At 42.1% G+C, this 21,973-nt stretch overlaps 1 protein-coding gene across 3 annotated transcripts in view; it reads left to right on the forward strand.

Moving 5' to 3' along the window:
* The first annotated feature begins 6,020 nt into the window (after window positions 1-6,020).
* The window catches only part of mocs1 (molybdenum cofactor synthesis 1), a 45,459-nt gene continuing 29,506 nt past the window's right edge, over window positions 6,021-21,973 (forward strand). For 2 of the 3 annotated variants that reach the window (XM_041848343.2, XM_041848344.2), the window contains exons 1-2: window positions 6,021-6,355; window positions 14,333-14,468. In XM_041848343.2, coding sequence (XP_041704277.1) covers window positions 6,137-6,355; window positions 14,333-14,468 — 355 coding nt within the window. In that variant the 5' untranslated portion in view covers window positions 6,021-6,136. The remainder of the gene's footprint in view (window positions 6,356-14,332; window positions 14,469-21,973) is intronic. The other variant, XM_041848345.2, reaches the window with a different exon arrangement.

Below are 21,973 nucleotides of genomic sequence, written 5' to 3' on the forward strand. Positions count from 1 at the left end.
AGGTTTTGGCGGAAATCTGTCCCTGTAACACAGAGACATTCAGATCGCCAATACCAGGGACCAACATGGAGTCTTTTGTTGCAAACCATTTAGAAAAGGTGCGAGGGTTCATAAAACCCCCCACATCAATCAATCTTGTGTTCATAAAAATGACCACGGGAGAGAGAGATCTGTAGACTGTTGCTTCTTTGTATTCTGATCTTGGGCTTCTCACATGGGACCATCACATGAGAGTCATGACAGAGCATATTAAAGGTAGAGGAATCAGCAAGGCTCAGTATAGGAGCAGAGATGGGAAAAGATACATACAAAATATAGCCAACCCACACAACGGGGCGGAGCGACGGCCAAAAGGAGCTCAAGATTTCGCTCTCTTCTTTATTTCTTTTTATTTTATTTTGGGGATACAGTTCTCTTCCACGAGCGAGGCCAGTTGAACGAGAGGGAAGAGAACGTATCCCCCTTATCTCTAAACTGTTTGTCCCGTGTGTCTGTGTGCCTCCAGGGCTTTGTCATTTCAACTAGGCCAATATACTCCCCCCAAAAGCAGTACAGTGGGTCCCCCTAAGTCAGTGGTTATTCCGGGGCTGGACTTCTGTGTGAGAGCATCATTAAAACAGTTTGCTGTGACAAAGCACCATCTTTATGCCGTTTGCAGTGGAGTGTGTTTTCTAGCATTATCAAATGTATTCCTCTTATCAATGTACTTATATATGAATATTGTGTGGGCACAGTTTGTAGTGATTTCTCCCTGAGCCAGAATATTCCATTGTCCAGGGGATGTCAGCTGTGGACGACCGAGCAGGTCATTTTCTGTAACCCCATTAGTTCTAGCCACATACTGTCTATGCATCCCAACACACATACATATGTACAGTGGTGACGTGTCTTTCAGGGCCTCACCTGTTTAGCAAAAAATATATAATAGCATTAATACGTGTCACATATCAGTTTGCAAACAATGTCAAATAAATTAATAATTGAGTTAATAAAGCCGCATACAAGCATGGTCTCTTTTTTGCTTTCTTGATTAAGGCAGCTCCAAAATGCAGGTGTTTCAGCCTAGCTCTGTGCTTTCTGTGGTGGTGGGGCAACCAGCGGAAAATACGGAGCGTAGGGGTTGGTAATGTTCTCTAGTTGCGACATGATTGGCTCAGTGTTCTGTCACTCGTGGTGACACTACGTCACTGCAAAATCTACGGGTAGAGCTCGAAAATTCAAGCCCCTTTGGTGCTGCCATAGACTTACATTAGAAGTGCCCATCCAAGAAGGCTCAGGGTCATTGGCCACAGATAAAATGACGTCAAATCACGTTATATCTACCTCAGCTTTGATTGGACTGATCATGTCAACATCATACTTTCAAAATCTTATCTAGGAAGCTAGACAAGCAGTCATCATCATGCCTCAAGTCAGCAATCTACTGGCAAATCCTTTTCAATCCTTGTCATATGAAGAGAAATTATAGATAAAACGTATCGGTGCTCATGGGCCATTGTACATTAACATTACACAGCAAATTCAAAAATGAGTGCTAAGGCGCCACTGCAGCCCCGGGTTCGATTCCAAGCTGTGTCACAGCTGGCCGTGACTGGGAGACCCATGGGACGGCGCACAGTTGGCCCAGCATCATCCGGGTTAGGGGAGGGTTTGGCCGGCCGGGATATCCTTGTCTCATTGTGCTCTAGTGACTCCTTGTGGCAGGTTGGTCGGTCGACTTCGGTCGTCAGTTCGACAGTGTTTCCTCCGACACATTGGTGCAGCTGGCTTCCGGGTTAAGCGAGCAGTGTGTCAAGAAGCAGTGTGGCTTGGTTCTCGACCTTCGCCGAGTCCATAGGGGAATTGCAGCGATGAGACAAGATCGTAACTACCAATTGGATATCACGAAAAAGGGGGTAACGCCATGGGCCAGAAAAGTTTGAATACATTGGCCATGCTGTCAATCCAGCATGACTTCTGCCGCATTCAAAACAACTGGAAACTCGGATCTGGGAAATCTCAGTGAGTTCAAGACAACTGGGGACTCTGATAAAACTAGCTCTGACTGGGAAAATATGGAAAATAATTTTGAACGGTCATCAAACTCTGAATTCCCAGTCGGGATTTCGGGCCTCTTTCTAGAGCCCACAAGAAGGACCGCCGAGCCACCTTCCTATTCAAGTGAGCACAGCACAACAAGGTGAGTCCAAAAATGTATTGTATGCTGCTGCATAAATGATGTAAAATGACAGGGAGATATGTATACTGTAGCTAAGAAAGTACAACTAAGTGTATGTTGTGTAGTAAGCTGTTAGTAACCCATGTGCCTCACCCTAATAATTTGCTCCCTTTTCACTTCATAACTTAGCCTACTGTTCTGACTTTGTGGTGCACATTTAGCCTATAGCCTGTTTTAGATAAATGTCATCATCGAATATTGTAAGAGCTTTCATTTTCTGCTTATATGCCCCCTTTATTTAGCCTACGGTTCTGACTTTGTGTACAGGGAGAATACTGTAAGAACGGCCCATGTTCTGAATTCTTTCGCCGTACATTTCAAAAGTGTTGAACAAATAGTTATATTGACTACGTCCTTCCTAGCTCGCTTATTAATGTCTTAATCGAAATACGTATTGCCTCTTATCCGCTCGTCGTCCCCTCATGCCATAGTTTGTACATCTCAATTGTCAGTAGAAACCACATTTGTTTAAGCAAGTCAGCCATATCAGCTATGTTTTTTTAAAAGGCAGTAAATGAGGCTGAATTAACTGTTTCGCTGCCAGACAAGGCTCCGCTGATAGCCAGGTGTAGCAGTGGTGAGGTGCTGGGACAGCTTTATGTACACCCTAACAGTTTGTGGTCACCGTTTGTCACCGTTACAGTGCAATTAATGTATTGTTAGTGTTGTGTAGTGGCTTTGCTGGCATGCATTCAAAAAAAAATTGGGGGAGTTTGCCCCACCAAGATTTTCATGCTAAAATCACCACTGTACCAGTCAAACGTTTGGACACACCTACTCATTCAAGGGTTTTTCTTTATTTTAAAAATGTTTTACATTGTAGAACAATAGTGAAGACATCACAACTATGAAATAACACATATGGAATCATGTAGTAACCAAAAAAGTGTTCAACAAATCACAATATATGTTATATTTGAGATTCTTCAAACAGCCACCCTTTGCCTTGATGACAGCTATACTCCGGACACCCACATTGCTCATCCTAATATTTATATATTTCTTAATTCCATTATTTTACTTTTAGATTTGTGTGTATTGTTGTGTATTGTTAGATATTACTGCACTGTTGGAGCAAGGAACACAAGCATTTCACTACACCTGCAATAACATCTGCTAAACGTGCATGCGACAAATACAATTTTAGGCAATCAACTATTTTGATTGTACTTCTCTGTTGTCCTGATCTTCTGTGTGAGTTAGGAACCCGGGGGTAAAGTCCTGCGTGGGTGGAGTATGCAGCTCTTGAAGTTTTGAACTGTGACACGGACAGACTCACATGGTTTAGGTTTCCTTGCCTCACCCACTAGGTGTGTATCTTTGCATTGCATTTCTCAAGTTGTTTTATGGAGATTTAAGTGACACAAACGTCATCGTTAAAGGTGGTTACATAATACACAAAAAAAACTCTGATTGGTCAGCAGACTTTGAATGACAGTTGATGTGGAGAGAATGGGTTCAAGGTACTCACTAGGGATCTAGTAGGTGGTGGTGGTGATTTCTTTTTAACAGACCCATTCCCCTATGTAGGTCCAAACATAATAGCACTGATAGTCAAGCACAGGTGTTTTCTCTGCTCTTTGCTTACCTCTTGTATCCCTCTTTTCTATCATTGAAACTACAGAATGTAGAATGTTGCCCTGAACAGTAGCTGTATGATATAACACTGTGGCAGTTATTGTTAGAGTAGACAATTTTGACGAGTACCTTATTCAGACAATTTTGAGCAATGCCATTAACTTCTTGTGTAAAAATCCTAAATACAAAATTTCTTAGAAATATCCTGGGAGTGGAATGGCGTGTTGACAACTGTATAGATTGGCTTAGACCAAAGAGTACAAGGTTATGAGTTTTCAGATCACAAATTGTAGCTCTCTTGAGGTAGGCCTGTATTTTTCAGTGCCATTTCCAAATGATTTCAATTCACAATCAATTATTGGGCGCGTTCGAGTTGCTCACTTTTGTCAAGTCGAAGACAATCGTTGGTAACCGCCTTTCAAAGTGTGTTGCATTAGGGGATTGCCAGACTTGCGCCTACATGTCGACTACATGAACTTTACAACAACCATGTGATCAAATGCCCTGAATTTTAGACTGTAGTCGACTTCAATTTTCGGCAGTTGCTCCTCACCAAATGCAACTTGCAGCCATCGCCTGCAATGTGGGAGGCACTATTTGTCGACCAATCATTAGTGTTTGACCGACGCGAATGGGACCAAAGACGTGACTGAAACAGTGGATATGTACAAATGAATGTGATATTTGAGGCTGTCTCAAACATGTTGGAGACATGTTTATTTCGACATTACAAAGACAAACTTTTATAAACAACAAAACTGCCATGTTGCACTGAGCCTTGCTGTTGGAAAGCCACATCAGTGTCCAACTTTCCGCTGTATCAGATGCATCACCCCGACTTCACTCCTCAACTTTCGTCTAAAGTCGGTTGCTTCAGTCTTACAACTCAAACACGCCCATTGTCTCAAATAGTTTTTGAAGGATGGGTCCTCTTATCATTTCCATGTAGGCTACCCAGTAATTACACAATTGCTCTTAATCAGACTTCACACTACTTGTAATCACTTCTATGTTCTTCTAGCAGCCCATTAATGCCAATGTCACTGTAATTAAAAATCGAAAGGTAAAACAAAAGATGTTCTATTATATTCAAACGCATGTCTATTGTAAAACTACACTACCTAAGGAGGTTGCGAAGAGAGTCACATGTACGGAGATGGATGACGGTTCCAAAATGGCAGCGTCCATGGAATTGTTGCTTGTAACTCAAAATGCGGCAAGTGAAGTGTGTGACAATGAATGGAAAATAGTAAAATCAAAGAATGGAACAAAACAAGCAAAAGTTGTAGTAGAAGACAAGGACCGCATTTCTTATTGGACTGCATTTTTTGAACAAGGAGGTGCATTTGGGAAATCCATTTATACTATCGAGGACTGTGAAGAGAGCAGTGGGAAAGGTGGATTTAATCAAGGTGACTAGAAGCGGCCTTGTTTTGGTTAATTGTGTCGATGAAGAACAAGCGTGCACTGGATCTGGCAAAATGTCCCACGTCAGAAGTAACCTGTATTGATCTTCGAAGCAGGGCGCCTGCCAAAGGAGTTATAGCTGGAGTCTCATTAGATATAGATGACGAGTATCTTATTCAGAAAATCCCAAGAGTGGTCAGTGCACATCGCCTGACCCGTAAGCTAAATGGAAGGAGAAAAGCCTATCGATACTATTGTTGTTTGAGGAGACTCTAGCTGAACATGTGAAGCTTGGCTATGTGAGGTTTGGGGTGAGAGCATTTGTGTCCAAACCACTACGGTGTGGGAATTGTAAAAGATATGGTCACGTGTAAAATATTTGCAGACGGGAGAAGTATGGTATTGAAGAATCTGTGAATGGAAAATGTTGCAACTGTGGTGGGGATCATACTCCGGACTTCCTTGAGTGCCCTGTTAGGGTGAAAGAGGTTGAGGTGTCAAGGATCAGGGCTGTACAGCAGATTTCACTAGGAAATGCCCGCCCTCACAGGAGTCTTCTGAGCCTGTGTAGGGACCTGATTAGAATATGTTTTTTTACAGAAAAGCAGGTTGATTTTGTTTAGTTAATTCATTTTTTTTTTATATAAACGTTTTACCCACATATTGCCTTTTTGGAATCCTTATTATCAACCAGCACAGTAGGTGGCGGAATGCACATCCAATTGTTGCGAACGCCATTACACCATAGAAGAACAAGAACTACACTACCCATAGGGCAACAATATTGCAGTTTCAGACGATTGGCTGAAGCTGCCCACTCCCCCTCGAATGTGGCTACAGCAACTCTGAAGATATTATGTGAGGCTCCAATATCATTAACTGTCTTCCTTTGACGGTAAACAGATATTACAACAGTTAATTTACATTTATAACATGGCTTTTCATGGTAGCAAGTGCTGCCGCCTTGTTTTAGGCAGACATTACGATGTCAAGGCCCTGTCAACGCTTCACGTGAAACTATTTGCACCAAGCTCAACACCCAAGTTGCGGCGGTGGTATTCCAGTGCTACGCAAGAGGAAAATGAACTTGAACTCGTATCTCTTGCAAACTCAAGTGCACCTGTCCCCGCAACAAAAATTGGGACGACACAGGTAAGAAAAGCTAGCTATAGCTATTTTATAAACGCCGTGCCATAACGTTACCGCATTTTCGTATATTTTTTTCTGTGCAGTTGTTTTGTGTGGGGTGGGGGCAAAAATGTGCAGTTTTATAGATAATCTCATGCTAATCTACACATTTTGCCATGAGGCTGAGATAACATTTCAGTTTACAGTTTATTTCTTGTAATTCATGTTTTTTGGGCTGTGGCTTATGACCTGTTTATATGCTATCTGGGGAGTGGGGGCAGGGGCTGCGGGAGTGTGTAGGACGCCAGTGACTGCCTGAAATAATTAGGTTTACTCGAAAGTTACCATAGCTGCCTGGTGGACGCTATGACAGGGCTCTTTGACATAAAGGTGAGTTCCAGATACGTTCTAAGCAGGGTTGGGTAGGTTACTTTCTAAATGAAATCCGTTAAAGTTAGGCTGCTACTTACCTTTCCAAAATTGTAATCAGTAATGAGATTACTTTCCTCTTAAGAGGCATTAGTTGAAGACAAACATTTATATTGCCAATTGAACGACATCTACAGTGCATTCGGAAAGTATTCAGAACCCTTGACCTTTTACACATTTTGTCAGGTTACAGCCTTATTCTAAAATTGATTGTTGTCCCCCCCTCAATCTACACACAATACCCCATAATGACAAAGCAAACACAGGTTTTTCAAAATGTTTGCAAATTTATAAAAATAAAACAAATATTATTGGGTATGACACTCCAAGCTTGGCACACCTGTATTTGGGAAGTTTCTCCCATTCTTTTCTGCAGATCCTCTTAAGTGCTGTCAGGTTGGATGGGGAGCGTCACTGCACAGCTATTTTCAGGTCTCTCCAGAGATGTTCGATCGGGTTCAATTCTGGCTGGGCCACTCAAGGACATTCAGAGACTTGTCCCGAAGCCACTTCTGTGTTGTCTTGGCTGTGTGCTTAGGGTCGTTGTCCTGTTGGAAGGTGAACCTTCACCCCAGTCTGAGGTCCTGAGCGCTCTGGAGCAGGTTTTCATCAATGATCTCTTTGTACTTTGCTCCGTTAATCTTTCCCTTGATCCTGACTAGTCTCCCAGTCCCTGATGCTGAAAGAAATCCCCACAGCATGATGCTGCCACCACCATGCTTCACCGTAGGGATGGTGCCAGGTTTCTTCCAGACGTGACGCTTGGTATTCAGGCCAAATAATTAAATCTTGGTTTCATTATACCAGAGAATCTTGTTTCTAATGGTCCGAGAGTCCTTAAGGTGCCTTTTGGCAATCTCCAAGCGGGCTGTCGTGCCTTTTACTCAGGAGTGGCTTCCGTCTGGCCACTCAACCATAAAGGCCTGATTGGTGGAGTGCTGCAGAGGTGGTTGTCCTTCTGGAAGGTTCTCCCATCGCCACAGAGGAACTCTGGAGGTCTGTCAGTGACCATCAGTTTCTTGGTCACCTCCCTGACCAATTCTCCCCGATTGCTCAGTTTGGCCAGGTGGCCAGTTCTAGGAAGAGTCTTGGTGGTTCCAAACTTCTTCCATTTAAGAATGACGGAGGCCACTGTGTTTTTGGGGACCTTCAATGCTGCAGACATTTTTTGGTACCCTTCCCCAGATCTGTGCCTTGACACAATCCTGTCTTGGAGCTCTACGGACAATTTCTTCAATCTCATGGCTTGGTTTTTGCTCTGACATGCACTGTCAACTGTGGGACCTTATATAGACAGGTGTGTGCCTTTCGAAATCATGTCCAATCAATTGAATTCACCACAGGTGGACTCCAATCAAGTTGTATAAACATCTCAAGGATGAGCAATGGAAACAGGATGCATCTGCGTTCAATTTCAAATCTCATAGCAAAGGGTCTGAATACTTATGTAAATAAAGTATTTCTGTTTTTATTTGTAATACATTTGCAAACATTTCTAAACCTGTTTTCGCTTTGTCGTTATGGCGTATTGTGTGTAGATTGATAAGGGAAAAAAATAATTTAATCAATTTTAGAATAAGGCTGTAACGTAACAATGTGTAAAAAGTCAAGGGGTCTGAATACTTTCCGAATGCACTGTGTAAATATATATATATATATATATATATATAATACATACATATACACACACACACAGTGGGGGAAAAAAGTATTTAGTCAGCCACCAATTGTGCAAGTTCTCCCACTTAAAAAGATGAGAGAGGCCTGTAATTTTCATCACAGGTACACGTCAACTATAACAGACAAAATGAGAATTTTTTTCTCCAGAAAATCACATTGTAGGATTTATAATTAATTTATTTGCAAATTATGGTGGAAAATAAGTATTTGGTCAATAACAAAAGTTTCTCAATACATTGTTATATACCCCTTGTTGTCAATGGGGCGGTAGGTAGCTTAGTGGTTAAGAGCGTTGTGCCAGTAACCGAAATGTATTTATTTATTTATTTGCAACTGCTCGACTACAGAAATGTTTATCGACCTAACAGTCGACCAGTCGACTAAATGGGTTCAGCCCTAGTGGCTACATTCAAAGACTCAATCATGGACTCTGACTGACACCTGTGGCTGCTTCACGTGATATATTGTTGTCTCTAACCTCTTTGTCCATCGTGCTAACAATGTTTGTGGTGCTACCGTGTTGTGCTGCTGCCATGTGTTGTTGTCATGTTGTGTTGCTGCCATGTTGTCTTAGGTCTCTCTTTATGTAGTGTTGTGGTGTCTTTTTCTGTGTAATGTGTGTTTTGTCCTACATTTCTATTTTTATTCCCAGCTCCTGTCCCCACAGGAGGCCTTTTGCCTCTTGGTAGGCTGTCACTAACAACGCTTCCATCCACAGTTTTTATGCGAGTAAAGTCATATCGTATAATTTTTTAAAATCATGACAGCTGTGATGGAAACAGGAAGTTTCAGTACAATTTTTTAAATGCGACAAAAGGCGGTGGAAACGACTTTATGTGCAAATATTGATATATTAACCATCATATCAAAGTAAACTTGGAGTCACACGATGACATGGTTTGTGGTCCTCCCATTACGACTCGGAAAACCATGCAGTTTATTAGGCTACAGAATAAAGACGTTGTAATGAACTTCACAGGGTGATGGAAGTGCATGGTGATGAGTTTGATGCTCCTTTCCAGTAAATAATGAGGGTCTTATTCTGGTGACGTGATGATCAATGCTTGATTGCTGTTTGACAAATACAAATATTTTGCTTCTTATCCATAATAATCTCATCATGTAGACCAGGGTTCCCCAACTGTTTTTGAGCAACAAAAAGTAGTTGTTTAAAAACAAAAATGTATTGCTGGGCACAAAAGACTGTAAAAACACTAACAAATCAGCTCCAAGTGATTTTACATTTGGAAATCTGTTCCAAAGTATTCCCATGCATACTAGAGACTAAGGGTGTGCCGAGTAGTCGGACAAAATGAGTATTGTAACGGATATGGGCAATTTTTGTGATACGATTATGATCCGAGTATTTTTTTGTAATTATCCGTGATTGGGAAGAATAGTTATTTTCGGGTGCCAGCACACATCTTTCTCATGTCCGCCATGTGCGAGGTTCTACGTCGTCTAAATACCTTGACTGGCTAGTTTGCCTGTCTGTAAAGAGAAGGGCTGGCTGTACGTTGATCCTGCTGCTCTGATTGGATAGATTGAAGCTGTATTTCTCCATCCACTAGCTTCATAATTTCACCCAATCACTTTTCCTCACATGTTTTCGGTCTGATCATTTGGATTGCTGCTGCCTGCTACTAACGATAAATCACATGGCGAGGACGTTTGCTATCAATGTGCATAATATCTAGCAAGTGAGGCAAGGGTAGGGAAAATATATGAAACGCTAATGCGCATTCTGACTGAGTGATAGCAAACTTGGCTGCAAGTTGAGGACACACACACCCACCCCTCCGTGCGCTGTTTCTAATCTGCAGTTTCTTTGGCAGGGAGGTATTTTGCCAACAGCTATTTAGGCATATTAAAACACTTCCGTTTCATCTGATCACGAGTAAGGATGTCTACACTGGCAGTCATGAGTCATGACCACAGTAAAATTCCACATGACACGGTAATCTCCTTTTATGCACTCTGGACATGCTTTGGTAGTATCCAACAACCTAACTACCATCAGGTCGTAATGGCCTGGTATTCAGGGCTCTATTGTCCCTCAAACCACTCTGACATAAATGCAATCGAAAATCTCATCAAAACAGTAGGCCTATCGTACTTTTAAAACTCACCTCACTGTGAATATCAATTTGAAGAAAGAAGTTCAACAGCAGGTTGAAACAGTGTAAGACATGGTTCTTGTGGATGTTGTTTCAAAGCCTAACACAACGAAATGGACTTGATTTAAGATGTCTTTGGTACATAATCGTTCTAGCCTATACTCCAAAATTAACACAGAGTAATCACCTTTGAGTGTGGACTGTATTATTATGCATACTGGATGGACTGGTTACCTTATGCTATGCTCCAACATTTCTATCCGTGAGTCTGGGAGAGAACATATAGCCCTAGGCGATGCTGTTGGTTCATGGATTGTGCAGGGCGACTTATAGTTAGCCTACAATTAGTGCATTTGTATTTGATTTTGAGTAGCCTCGTAATAGGGAATTTTTAAATATTTTCATAATTAATTGGGTGACACATTAACTAGCTATACAAAATATCTCACCACCATGCGTTTACATCTCTTCCTCTCTCTCTATTCCTTTCAGTGAAATATTTTGTTGCGAAAACATAATAATAATAATAATAATAATATGCCATTTAGCAGACGCTTTTATCCAAAGCGACTTACAGTCATGCGTGCATAATTTTTTTTCCCAGTGCTGGGAAAACATGTTACTATCGATGTTCCCGAACAGATTTCACTTGGTTTTCCCAGCACTGGGTAGGTACAGGAACAAGGTTGGAGCGCCTATGGCATACAGAGTTTGTGCGGAATGTCACCTGTCGGGCAGCGAGAGCATGCTCCTCAAAAAGTAGTTGATGCTTGGAGTGAAATACGTGTTCTAATATTTAATTCTCAGCTGCTCATATTAAGCACATGCTCCGCTATAAAATTAAAGTAGCCTACAAAACGGACCTTCAGGAAAGCGTTCAGCCTCCATTCGCTATTCCAGTGCATACAGATGACATGTCTTTTTTTAGCTAGGCAAGCCAGTTAAGAACAAATTCTTATTTACAATGACGGCCTACCCCGGCCAAACCCGGACGACGCTGTGCCAATTGTGCGCCGCCCTTTGGGACTCCCAATCATTTGATAATAGGCCAATCGAAACTAATTTGACATTTTAGTAAAGACGAGATTAAATTGAGAATAGTCTGATGGGTGAAATTATGATCACTTGATGAGAACAGCTGTGCAGCCTGATGCAAGGAACAGATCGCAACCTTTTTTTGCTACTTTCTCAAATAATCAATAGCCTACAGTCGCACCATGTATCCCATATATGTTTTGATTTCCAAGATATTCTAAGGTTTGTATCAAGTTGCCAAATAACTCTAAATCTAGCATATAGGACCTGTTTCAAATGATCACTTTTATGCGCAACATAGCTACTTCATATGTGCCCTTGCTCCCTAATGGGAAAAATATCCTTTCTATTTTATTCAGCTAAGTTAAATTATGTTCTACTTACTATAAAATAAAATAATGGCACAGGATTTATAGGCATATCTTGTCATCTAAATGAACAAGCCTACAGCCTATGGCATGGAGCATAGCCGGATAACATAGGCCTACAGTAGACCTACTCATATTCTGTTCTTCTGAAATACATTTCATGTTCCTTTAGACCTGACTGAAATAAATAATGGATTTATTGTGAAGGTGTATATTACATTTGATTTATTAGAATTTTTAAATGTAGCTGTTCCAAAGGAGCACATCAGTAGCTTGTATGCCTGGAGATGCTAAAACGGGTTTATGTTAATTAACGGTCACTTACCGTGAGACCTGCAGTCTTTTGCATGATAATAACCGGCTGATAAAATTTCATGACCGCCACAGCCCTAATCGCGAGTATCGTCCGATCCGACTATCAACTGTCAATTTACGGATACGATTACGAGTATGGCCATTTCAGCACACCCCTAGTATGTGTATATATCTCTCTCTATATACAGTGAGGGAAAAAAGTATTTGATCCACTGCTGATTTTGTACGTTTGCCCGCTGACAAAGACATGATCAGTCTATAATTTTTATGGTAGGTTTATTTGAACAGTGAGAGACAGAAAAACGCATGTCAAAATTTTTATAAATTGATTTGCATTTTAATGAGGGAAATAAGTATTTGACCCCTCTGCAAAACATGACTTTACTTGGTGGCAAAACCCTTGTTGGCAATCACAGAGGTCAGACGTTTCTTGTAGTTGGCCACCAGGTTTGCACACATCTCAGGAGGGATTTTGTCCCACTCCTCTTTGCAGATCTTCTCCAAGTCCATTAAGGTTTCGAGGCTGACATTTGGCAACTCGAACCTTCAGCTCCCTCCACAGATTTTCTATGGGATTAAGGTCTGGAGACTGGCTAGGCCACTCCAGGACCATAATGTGCTTCTTCTTGAGCCACTCCTTTGTTGCCTTGGTCGTGTGTTTTGGGTCATTGTCATGCTGGAAAACCCATCCACGACCCATTTTCAATGCCCTGGCTGAGGGAAGGAGGTTCTCACCCAAGATTTGACGGTACATGGCCCCGTCCATCGTCCCTTTGATGCGGTGAAGTTGTCCTGTCCCCTTAGCAGAAAAACACCCCCAAAGCATAATGTTTCCACCTCCATGTTTGACGGTGGGGATGGTGTTCTTGGAGTCATAGGCAGCATTCCTCCTCCTCCAAACACGGCGAGTTGAGTTGATGCCAAAGAGCTCGATTTTGGTCTCATCTGACCACAACACTTTCACCCAGTTCTCCTCTGAATCATTCAGATGTTCATTGGCAAACTTCAGACGGCCCTGTATATGTGCTTTCTTGAGCAGGGGGACCTTGCGGGCGCTGCAGGATTTCAGTCCTTCACGGCGTAGTGTGTTGCCAATTGTTTTCTTGGTGACTATGGTCCCAGCTGCCTTGAGATCATTGACAAGATCCTCCCGTGTAGTTCTGGGCTGATTCCTCACCGTTCTCATGATCATTGCAACTCCACGAGGTGAGATCTTGCATGGAGCCCCAGGCCGAGGGAGATTGACACCAACTGTTGTCACCTTCTCACCAAGCTGCTTGGCGATGGTCTTGTAGTACATTCCAGCCTTGTGTAGGTCTACAATCTTGTCCCTGACATCCTTGGAGAGCTCTTTGGTTTTGGCCATGGTGGAGAGTTTGGAATCTGATTGATTGCTTCTGTGGACAGGTGTCTTTTATACAGGTAACAAGCTGAGATTAGGAGCTCTCCCTTGAAGAGTGTGCTCCTAATCTCAGCTCGTTACCTGTATAAATACACCTGGGAGCCAGAAATCTTTCTGATTGAGAGGGGGTCAAATACTTATTTCCCTCATTAAAATGCAAATCAATTTATAACATTTTTGACATGCGTTTTTCTGGATTATTTTGTTGTTATTCTGTCTCTCACTGTTCAAATAAACCTACCATTAAAATTATAGACTGATCATGTCTTTGTCAGTGGGCAAACTTAGAAAATCAGCAGGGGATCAAATACTTGTTTCCCTCACTGTAGGTAGGCAAGCAAGGTTTGAAATGATTGTTTTAGTCAAATATATCGGTTTGGGCTTCTTGCGATCAATTTTGTCTTAATTGACTTGCCTAGTTGATAAATATATATATATTTAGCATTTGTTGCCCAAAACCAATTAATGTCAATATCCCTTTTGCGTTTCAAGTCCAAATCATCCTAAAGTGTCTAAAATTGATTGTCAAGCGCAACGAAGTAAGTCTACTTTTAAGATGATTTGGACATGAAGCACGGAAAATGCTGGGCTGAGTAATTAAGCCTCCTAAGTGGCTTGTTCACGGTTTATTTTGTCCTTTGTTGTCTATGTCCAGGAGGTGGCTGTACCAGTGGGCCAGAGACGAAGGTTGAATGAGGAAGTTCTACCCTTCTCTGCCTTCCTGACAGACAACTTTGGCCGAAGGCACAGCTACCTGCGCATTTCCCTGACGGAGAAATGTAACCTTCGCTGTAAGCACCATTATGAAGACTGCTTACAGTCTCAATATAAAACACTGTTTAACTGAAATTATTCCCTAATGGTGTGATTCATCTCTGTCACTGTAGTGGCTAATTGTCCAATATAATTGTCCCAATACAATTTCCATCCTAATCCTTTATCCACAATGGTGAAATGTAAGTCTCGATGCATACAAATCCAATGTCCAGTGTTTGATTCAAGTTGAAAAAGAATAATCAATTTATTTGTCGTTCTTCTGGTTACAAAAATGTAAAGAAAAATCTAAGAAAACAAATTCCTTAAATTCAAACTGAAGAAATAAACAGCATGATATGGTAAGCATGGTCTGGTATGCCTAAGCATGGTCAAAAGACTGTGGCTGCCATTCCAGTCACGCCCAATGGGCCTTGGAGCCTGTAGGCCTTTTTAATGTTCTTCCCCTTCAGCCTGTAGAGGGGGGGTACACACACTTCACAGAAAACTAGTGGCAATCACACATATACATTCATTTATTATCCATTTGAAACATAAAAATATACAATATACTATTTGGCTCCTACACACCGGTCCCAATTGTATTTGGTGTGAAATCAAAACAATTCTTTACTTAACTTGAAGGAGCCTTACTATTAGAATGCACCTTCTTGCAGTAGGCAGATCTTGGATATTGGCCTTTCCATAATGTTGGTTCTTGTCTTCAGGCGTACTGCACGTACTAACAGTGTTGGGGAAGCTACTCTGAAGATTTAGTTTACCAAACTACCAATTACGTCACACTGGAAGAAGTTAAGCAAAATATATAGTTTACTTAACTAAAGCCACATCTTCTCCTGCACATCTCCTGTAACAGCAGTTTGGCAGGGGATCATAGATCGAACTCACCATGGATAGAATTCCTCTACATGTGCTGGGTTGGTCTTTGATGGCAACATTAAAGGTTAAACATTGTACTCACAGTGCTCTTTCAATGGGGAGTTTGTCTCCGTCCAAATTCAACTGTTTTACTTCTTTAGCTCTATCAGCTTCCGGGATGGAGGCTAGTACAGTTCGACTATTGCTCACCCACTTGGAGAGATGGATCCTCCTTTTGTGATTAGTAGCTGTGATCTCTTTGGGAAGTTGCAATGCCTCATCTTGTCATCTACATAAAATGTTCTTCTGATTATGTCAATCACCTCCGGATGACAACATTCCTCTGCCATCTTCTTTAATGCATAGCCTGCACAGCTCTGTGAAGAGGCAGCTCCAAACAGATGTACAGTCGTGATACTCAACGGGTGAGAGGTTAGTGTCCCATCCAGGCCACCATAGGAACCTCAGGAAATCAACATCACTGTGTGATACCTTTACCTGGTGAAACATTGCTTGCATGGCAAACGTCATTGCTACAGGCTCCTGGCGGAATCGTGTGAGCACACCTACAAGACTGTTAGTCAGATCTGGGCCTTGAGGAAGCTCAGAGTTCAGTGATGTGCCCTTGAATGTAGCAGCACAGTCAAAAACAACTCTGATTGTTCCATTCTTTGGTTGATATACCCCAAGGTGTGTAATATACCATAATTTACCATCTGTATACTCTAGCTGCTCTTCTGGCACTCTCAGCGTACCCCTTGTCGATGATATCATAGAGGAAACCTTTCTTATCCTCATGGAAGTGTTCATTATCTTGAACTTCCGCTTCACGTTTAGGAGGCGCTGTTCAGCAACATGACAGTTGTCAGGTAAGGTGATGTCATCCTTCCTGAAAGGTAACCTCAGGCTGTAATGGCTCTCCTGTAACTTGACAGAATCATTGGCTATGTTCATAAACCTTTTCTCTTCCACTGACATTTACATTTTTTCTCCTTGAAATCTGTGTTGTATTGATTTAATTTAACCTTAATTTAACTAGGCAAGTCAACATCTCTTCCAGATCTGAAACAGAGATTATGTTAGCTGTAACGGTAGGACGGCTACTCTTGTCGTCATTGTTATGGCTTCTAAGGGGGCCATTGACCCCCCCTCACAGCATATGGTCCATCTTCACAGCTGTTAACCACCTCGCATTGTTCCATGAGCTTGGGAGAGTTGGTTCCTATCAACAGCTCCACCTCTGCATTGATTTCAGAAGTCTTTAAGACCATTTGGACAGGTCTGTCTGTGTGGGGATATTTTCTGTATTCACCAGCATCTCGTTCTGAGTGTGGACTTCGGGTAGCTCGATAAAGTTGTCTCTCTCCAACTCAAACTTCCAATCCTTTGATAACATGAGTGTGCACAGACTTTCCTTCCACTTGATTCATGGTTTTAACAGCATTTTGGCTTCTCTTCCTGTGATGCCAAGCTGTGTCATCAGTCTCTCTGTGCAGAATGTGGCTGTGCTTCCTAGGTCTAGGCATACGTCTGGACAACCTTGTTGCCTTTACTGTGTTTGACCTGCACTTGAACAATAGCAAGCCCGCATTCTTGGTCCCCAGCCCCAGTATGCCCATATGTGTTCAGAGAAACCAGTGCAATGCTCACTGACGCTTCTGATGACTGCTCTGCTGTTCCTCTGTCTCGCTGATCAATAAGAAGCACACTTGGGTGAGTTTGTTTACATATACTGCATATGCGACGCTTGCAGTCGCTTGACAAGCAACCAAAACAGATTCCCTTTTCCTTTAGAAAACCAACCTTCTCCCTGTGACGCCGCTTCAATTTGTGACCACTGTTAAACAACAGATGTGTTGGGTTTGCTGTGTTGATGACACACTGGTAGCAAAGCTGCTCCCTGTGGACTCGTGAATGAGCTTTGACTGTGGCCTTTGAGTCTTGCCTCTGGATGGTGTAGGATCTTGAATTTCGCCAATCACTGGATACGTGGCTATTCTCACCTAATTTTCAAGGAACTGAATGAGATCAAGGAGTCTGGGACAGTGCTGCTAAAAGCCTTTCCCATGTATGCATTTGCTATCTTGTATTCGTTACCGTAGTGCTCCTTTAATAACCCTTGGCTATCTGGAGCCACATGTTGGCAGCTCCTAACTAGCTCTCAAACCTGCCCTCTGGGGCGGCAGGTAGCCTAGCGGTTAAGAGCGTTGGGCCAGTAACCGAAAGGTCGCTTGTTTGAATCCCTGAGCCGACTAGGTGAAAAATCTGTAGATGTGCCCTTGAGCAAGGCACTGAACCGTAATTGATGCTGTAAGTTGCTCTGGATAAGAGCGTCCGCTAAATGATTAAAATGTAAACGTAAAATGTGTACTGTTCGAGGTCTTAGCTAGTTTGGGCTCTACTCTCTATGCCATGTTAAAATGACAATGAAGGACCTGCGCTGTAAAATGTCACCATCAAACAGAAATGTCTCTGGGTGGCAGAAAGGAATGTTACTGACTAACATAGCAAATTAATTCGGTCTTTGGATAATGGTGATGAGAGGGTTTTCTTCCATGTTTTCTTGTAAAATGCACTGTCCTGTGAATTAGAAAGTCTTGCCTGTTCTCCCCTTGGCCCTCTGTGAGTCGGTCAGCACAGAGGTTCTTCCTGTGCCCTGTCCTGTATAGGCCTGCAGACTTGGGTTAGAGTCTTGTGCAGCAGTGTGTGTGCTCCATGAGCTGCTGTCTGAATCACATTTTGTCCTGATTGTGCCTATTCACCTGAAACACTGAGCCTGGTGTTTCCAACAGGCTCTGAGACAGCTTCTACCCCCAAGACTTAAGACGGCTAAATAGCCAGACTGCTAAATAGTCTATTAATGATACCCAAACTATCTTCCACTGACCCTACACACACTCACTAGACTATATATATATATATATACACACACACACAGTGGGGAGAACAAGTATTTGATACACTGCCGATTTTGCAGGTTTTCCTACTTACAAAACATACGTAGAGGTCTGTCATTTTTATCATTGGTACACTTCAACTGTGAGAGACGGAATCTAAAACAAAAATCCAGAAAATCACATTGTATGATTTTTAAGTAATTAATTTGCATTTTATTGCGTGACATAAGTATTTGATCACCTACCAACCAGTAAGAATTCCGGCTCTCACAGACCTGTTAGTTTTTCTTTAAGAAGCCCTCCTGTTCTCCACTCTACCTGTATTAACTGCACCTGTTTGAACGTGTTACCTGTATAAAAGACACCTGTCCACACACTCAATCAAACAGACTCCAACCTCTCCACAATGGCCAAGACCAGAGAGCTGTGTAAGGACATCAGGGATAAAATTGTAGACCTGCACAAGGCTGGGATGGGCTACAGGACAATAGGCAAGCAGCTTGGTGAGAAGGCAACAACTGTTGGCGCAATTATTAGAAAATGGAAGAAGTTCAAGATGACGGTCAATCACCCTCGGTCTGGGGCTCCATGCAAGATCTCACCTCGTGGGCATCAATGATCATGAGGAAGGTGAGGGATCAGCCCAGAACTACATGGCAGGACCTGGTCAATGACCTGAAGAGAGCTGGGACCACAGTCTCAAAGAAAACCATTAGTAACACACTACGCCTTCATGGATTAAAATCCTGCAGCGCACGCAAGGTCCCCCTGCTCAAGCCAGCCCATGTCCAGGCGCGTCTGAAGTTTGCCAATGACCATCTGGATGATCCAGAGGAGGAATGGGAGAAGGTCATGTGGTCTGATGAGACAAAAATATAGCTTTTTGGTCTAAACTCCACTCGCCGTGTTTGGAGGAAGAAGAAGAAGGATGAGTACAACCCCAAGAACACCATCCCAACCGTGAAGCATGGAGGTGGAAACATCATTCTTTGGGGATGCTTTTGTGCAAAGGGGACAGGACGACTGCACCGTATTGAGGGGAGGATGGATGGGGCCATGTATCGCGAGATCTTGGCCAACAACCTCCTTCCCTCAGTAAGAGCATTGAAGATGGGTCGTGGCTGTGTCTTCCAGCATGACAACGACCCGAACCACACAGCCAGGGCAACTAAGGAGTGGCTCCGTAAGAAGCATCTGAAGGTCCTGGAGTGGCCTAGCCAGTCTCCAGACCTGAACCCAATAGAAAATCTTTGGAGGGAGCTGAAAGTCCATATTGCCCAGCGACAGCCCCGAAACCTGAAGGATCTGGAGAAGGTCTGTATGGAGGAGTGGGCCAAAATCCCTGCTGCAGTGTGTGCAAACCTGGTCAAGACCTACAGGAAACGTATGATCTCTGTAATTGCAAACAAAGGTTTCTGTACCAAATATTAAGTTCTGCTTTTCTGATTCATCAAATACTTATGTCATGCAATAAAATGCAAATTAATTACTTAAAAATCATACAATGTGATTTTCTGGATTTTTGTTTTAGATTCCGTCTCTCACAGTTGAAGTGTACCTATGATAAAAATTACAGACCTCTACATGCTTTGTAAGTAGGAAAACCTGCAAAATCGGCAGTGTATCAAATACTTGTTCTCCCCACTGTAGATAGCTCTGAATCCACGATATAGCAGAGGTTGAAAAAGCCATTTTTCAACAACAGGTTATGGTCAATAATATCAAAGGCTGCACTGAAATCTAACAGTCCAGCTCCCACAATCGTCTTATTATCCATTTCTTTAAACCAATCATCAGTTATTTGTGTCAGTGCAGTACATGTTGAGTGCCCTTCTCTATAAGCATCCTGAAAGTCTGTTGTTATTTCTTTACAGAGAAATATAATTGTATATTGGTCAAACACAATGTCTTTTCTCCAGACTCAGATAAAAAATATGACAAATAGAGTGGCAATATAGTCCGCTACCATCCTCAGTAGATTTCCATCTAAGTTTTCAATACAAGGTGGTTTATCATTATTGCTGGACAACTATTTATTTTCCAAACTATAAATATTTCAGGGTGTGATATTGAAGTTTAGATCCCCCCGACTCTTCAATACTGCATGCATAATCTCATATTGCATAATTACTCTCGCTCTCTCATTGGGCAATATGATACTTTCAAAATTCTCTGTGCAAGAAAATGCAGCAAATACTTTTAAATAGCAAAGTTGCAATTGCACAAGAGAAGGATGGAAGTAAATCACGTTAAACTTGAATCTAGAAAAATCTAGGTGTTCTCAAAAAGGCTATGTTATATTTTGGGTTATGGCCTTCAAACAAAAGTCAATATGGTGATGTAAGTTGGTATTCAATCAATGACCTTCAGCAACTTTCAATCAGCAGTTAGATTGAAATGCCTAACAATCGTTAACAGTTCATGTATATACCTGTACATAACTGAGAATCACACTGGTTCTCCCTACAATATCCAACTTAATGTAAAGCTACTCCGCTTTTTTTCTCCCTCAAACAAATCTAAGAGAGACAATGAAAGTATCTTGGGTTGGGAGAGGAGATAAAGTGATTTATATTAAGTATGAATTAAAGATGACTGAGATGTCAATGAGGATTTTGAGGAGTTAGGGAATGGTTTGAGAGATTTGGGGGCTTAGAGGTGCCTCATGTCATTTGACAGCTTGGTCTTACGTCACTGTAGGAGATGGATTTTCCCATGCTGTTCATTGGCAGCCTATAATACTGCACGTCTCCCTCCTTCACTTTCTCACTCTGTCTACCTCATCACGTTCTTGTTCCTGTCTTATATCTGAGTCACCCAAAAAAGTATTTAGTCAGCCACCAATTGTGCAAGTTCTCCCACTTAAAAAAGATGAGAGAGGCCTGTAATTTTCATCATAGGTACACGTCAACTATGACAGACAAATTGAGAATTTTTTTCCCAGAAAATCACATTGTAGGATTTTTAATGAATTTATTTGCAAATTATGGTGGAAAATAAGTATTTGGTCACCTACAAACAAGCAAGATTTCTGGCACTCACAGACCTGTAACTTCTTCTTTAAGAGGCTCCTCTGTCCTCCACTCGTTACCTGTATTAATGGCACCTGTTTGAACTTGTTATCAGTATAAAAGACACCTGTCCACAACCTCAAACAGTCACACTCCAAACTCCACTATGGCCAAGACCAAAGAGCTGTCAAAGGACACCAGAAAGAAAATTGTAGACCTGCACCAGGCTGGGAAGACTGAATCTGCAATAGGTAAGCAGCTTGGTTTGAAGAAATCAACTGTGGGAGCAATTATTAGGAAATGGAAGACATACAAGACCACCGATAATCTCCCTCGATCTGGGGCTCAAATCCTGCAGTGCGAGACGTGTCCCCCTGCTTAAGCCAGTACATGTCCAGGCCCGTCTGAAGTTTGCTAGAGTGCATTTGGATGATCCAGAAGAGGATTGGGAGAATGTCAGATGAAACCAAAATATAACTTTTTGGTAAAAACTCAACTCGTCGTGTTTGGAGGACAAAGAATGCTGAGTTGCATCCAAAGAACACCATACCTACTGTGAAGCATGGGGGTGGAAACATCATGCTTTGGGACTGTTTTTCTGCAAAGGGACCAGGACGACTGATCCGTGTAAAGGAAAGAATGAATGGGGCCATGTATTGTGAGATTTTTGAGTGAAAACCTCCTTCCATCAGCAAGGGCATTGAAGATGAAACGTGGCTGGGTCTTTCAGCATGACAATGATCCCAAACACACCGC

Source organism: Coregonus clupeaformis, chromosome 37 (assembly GCF_020615455.1).
Source record: "Coregonus clupeaformis isolate EN_2021a chromosome 37, ASM2061545v1, whole genome shotgun sequence".
Taxonomy (NCBI): Eukaryota; Metazoa; Chordata; class Actinopteri; order Salmoniformes; family Salmonidae; genus Coregonus; species Coregonus clupeaformis.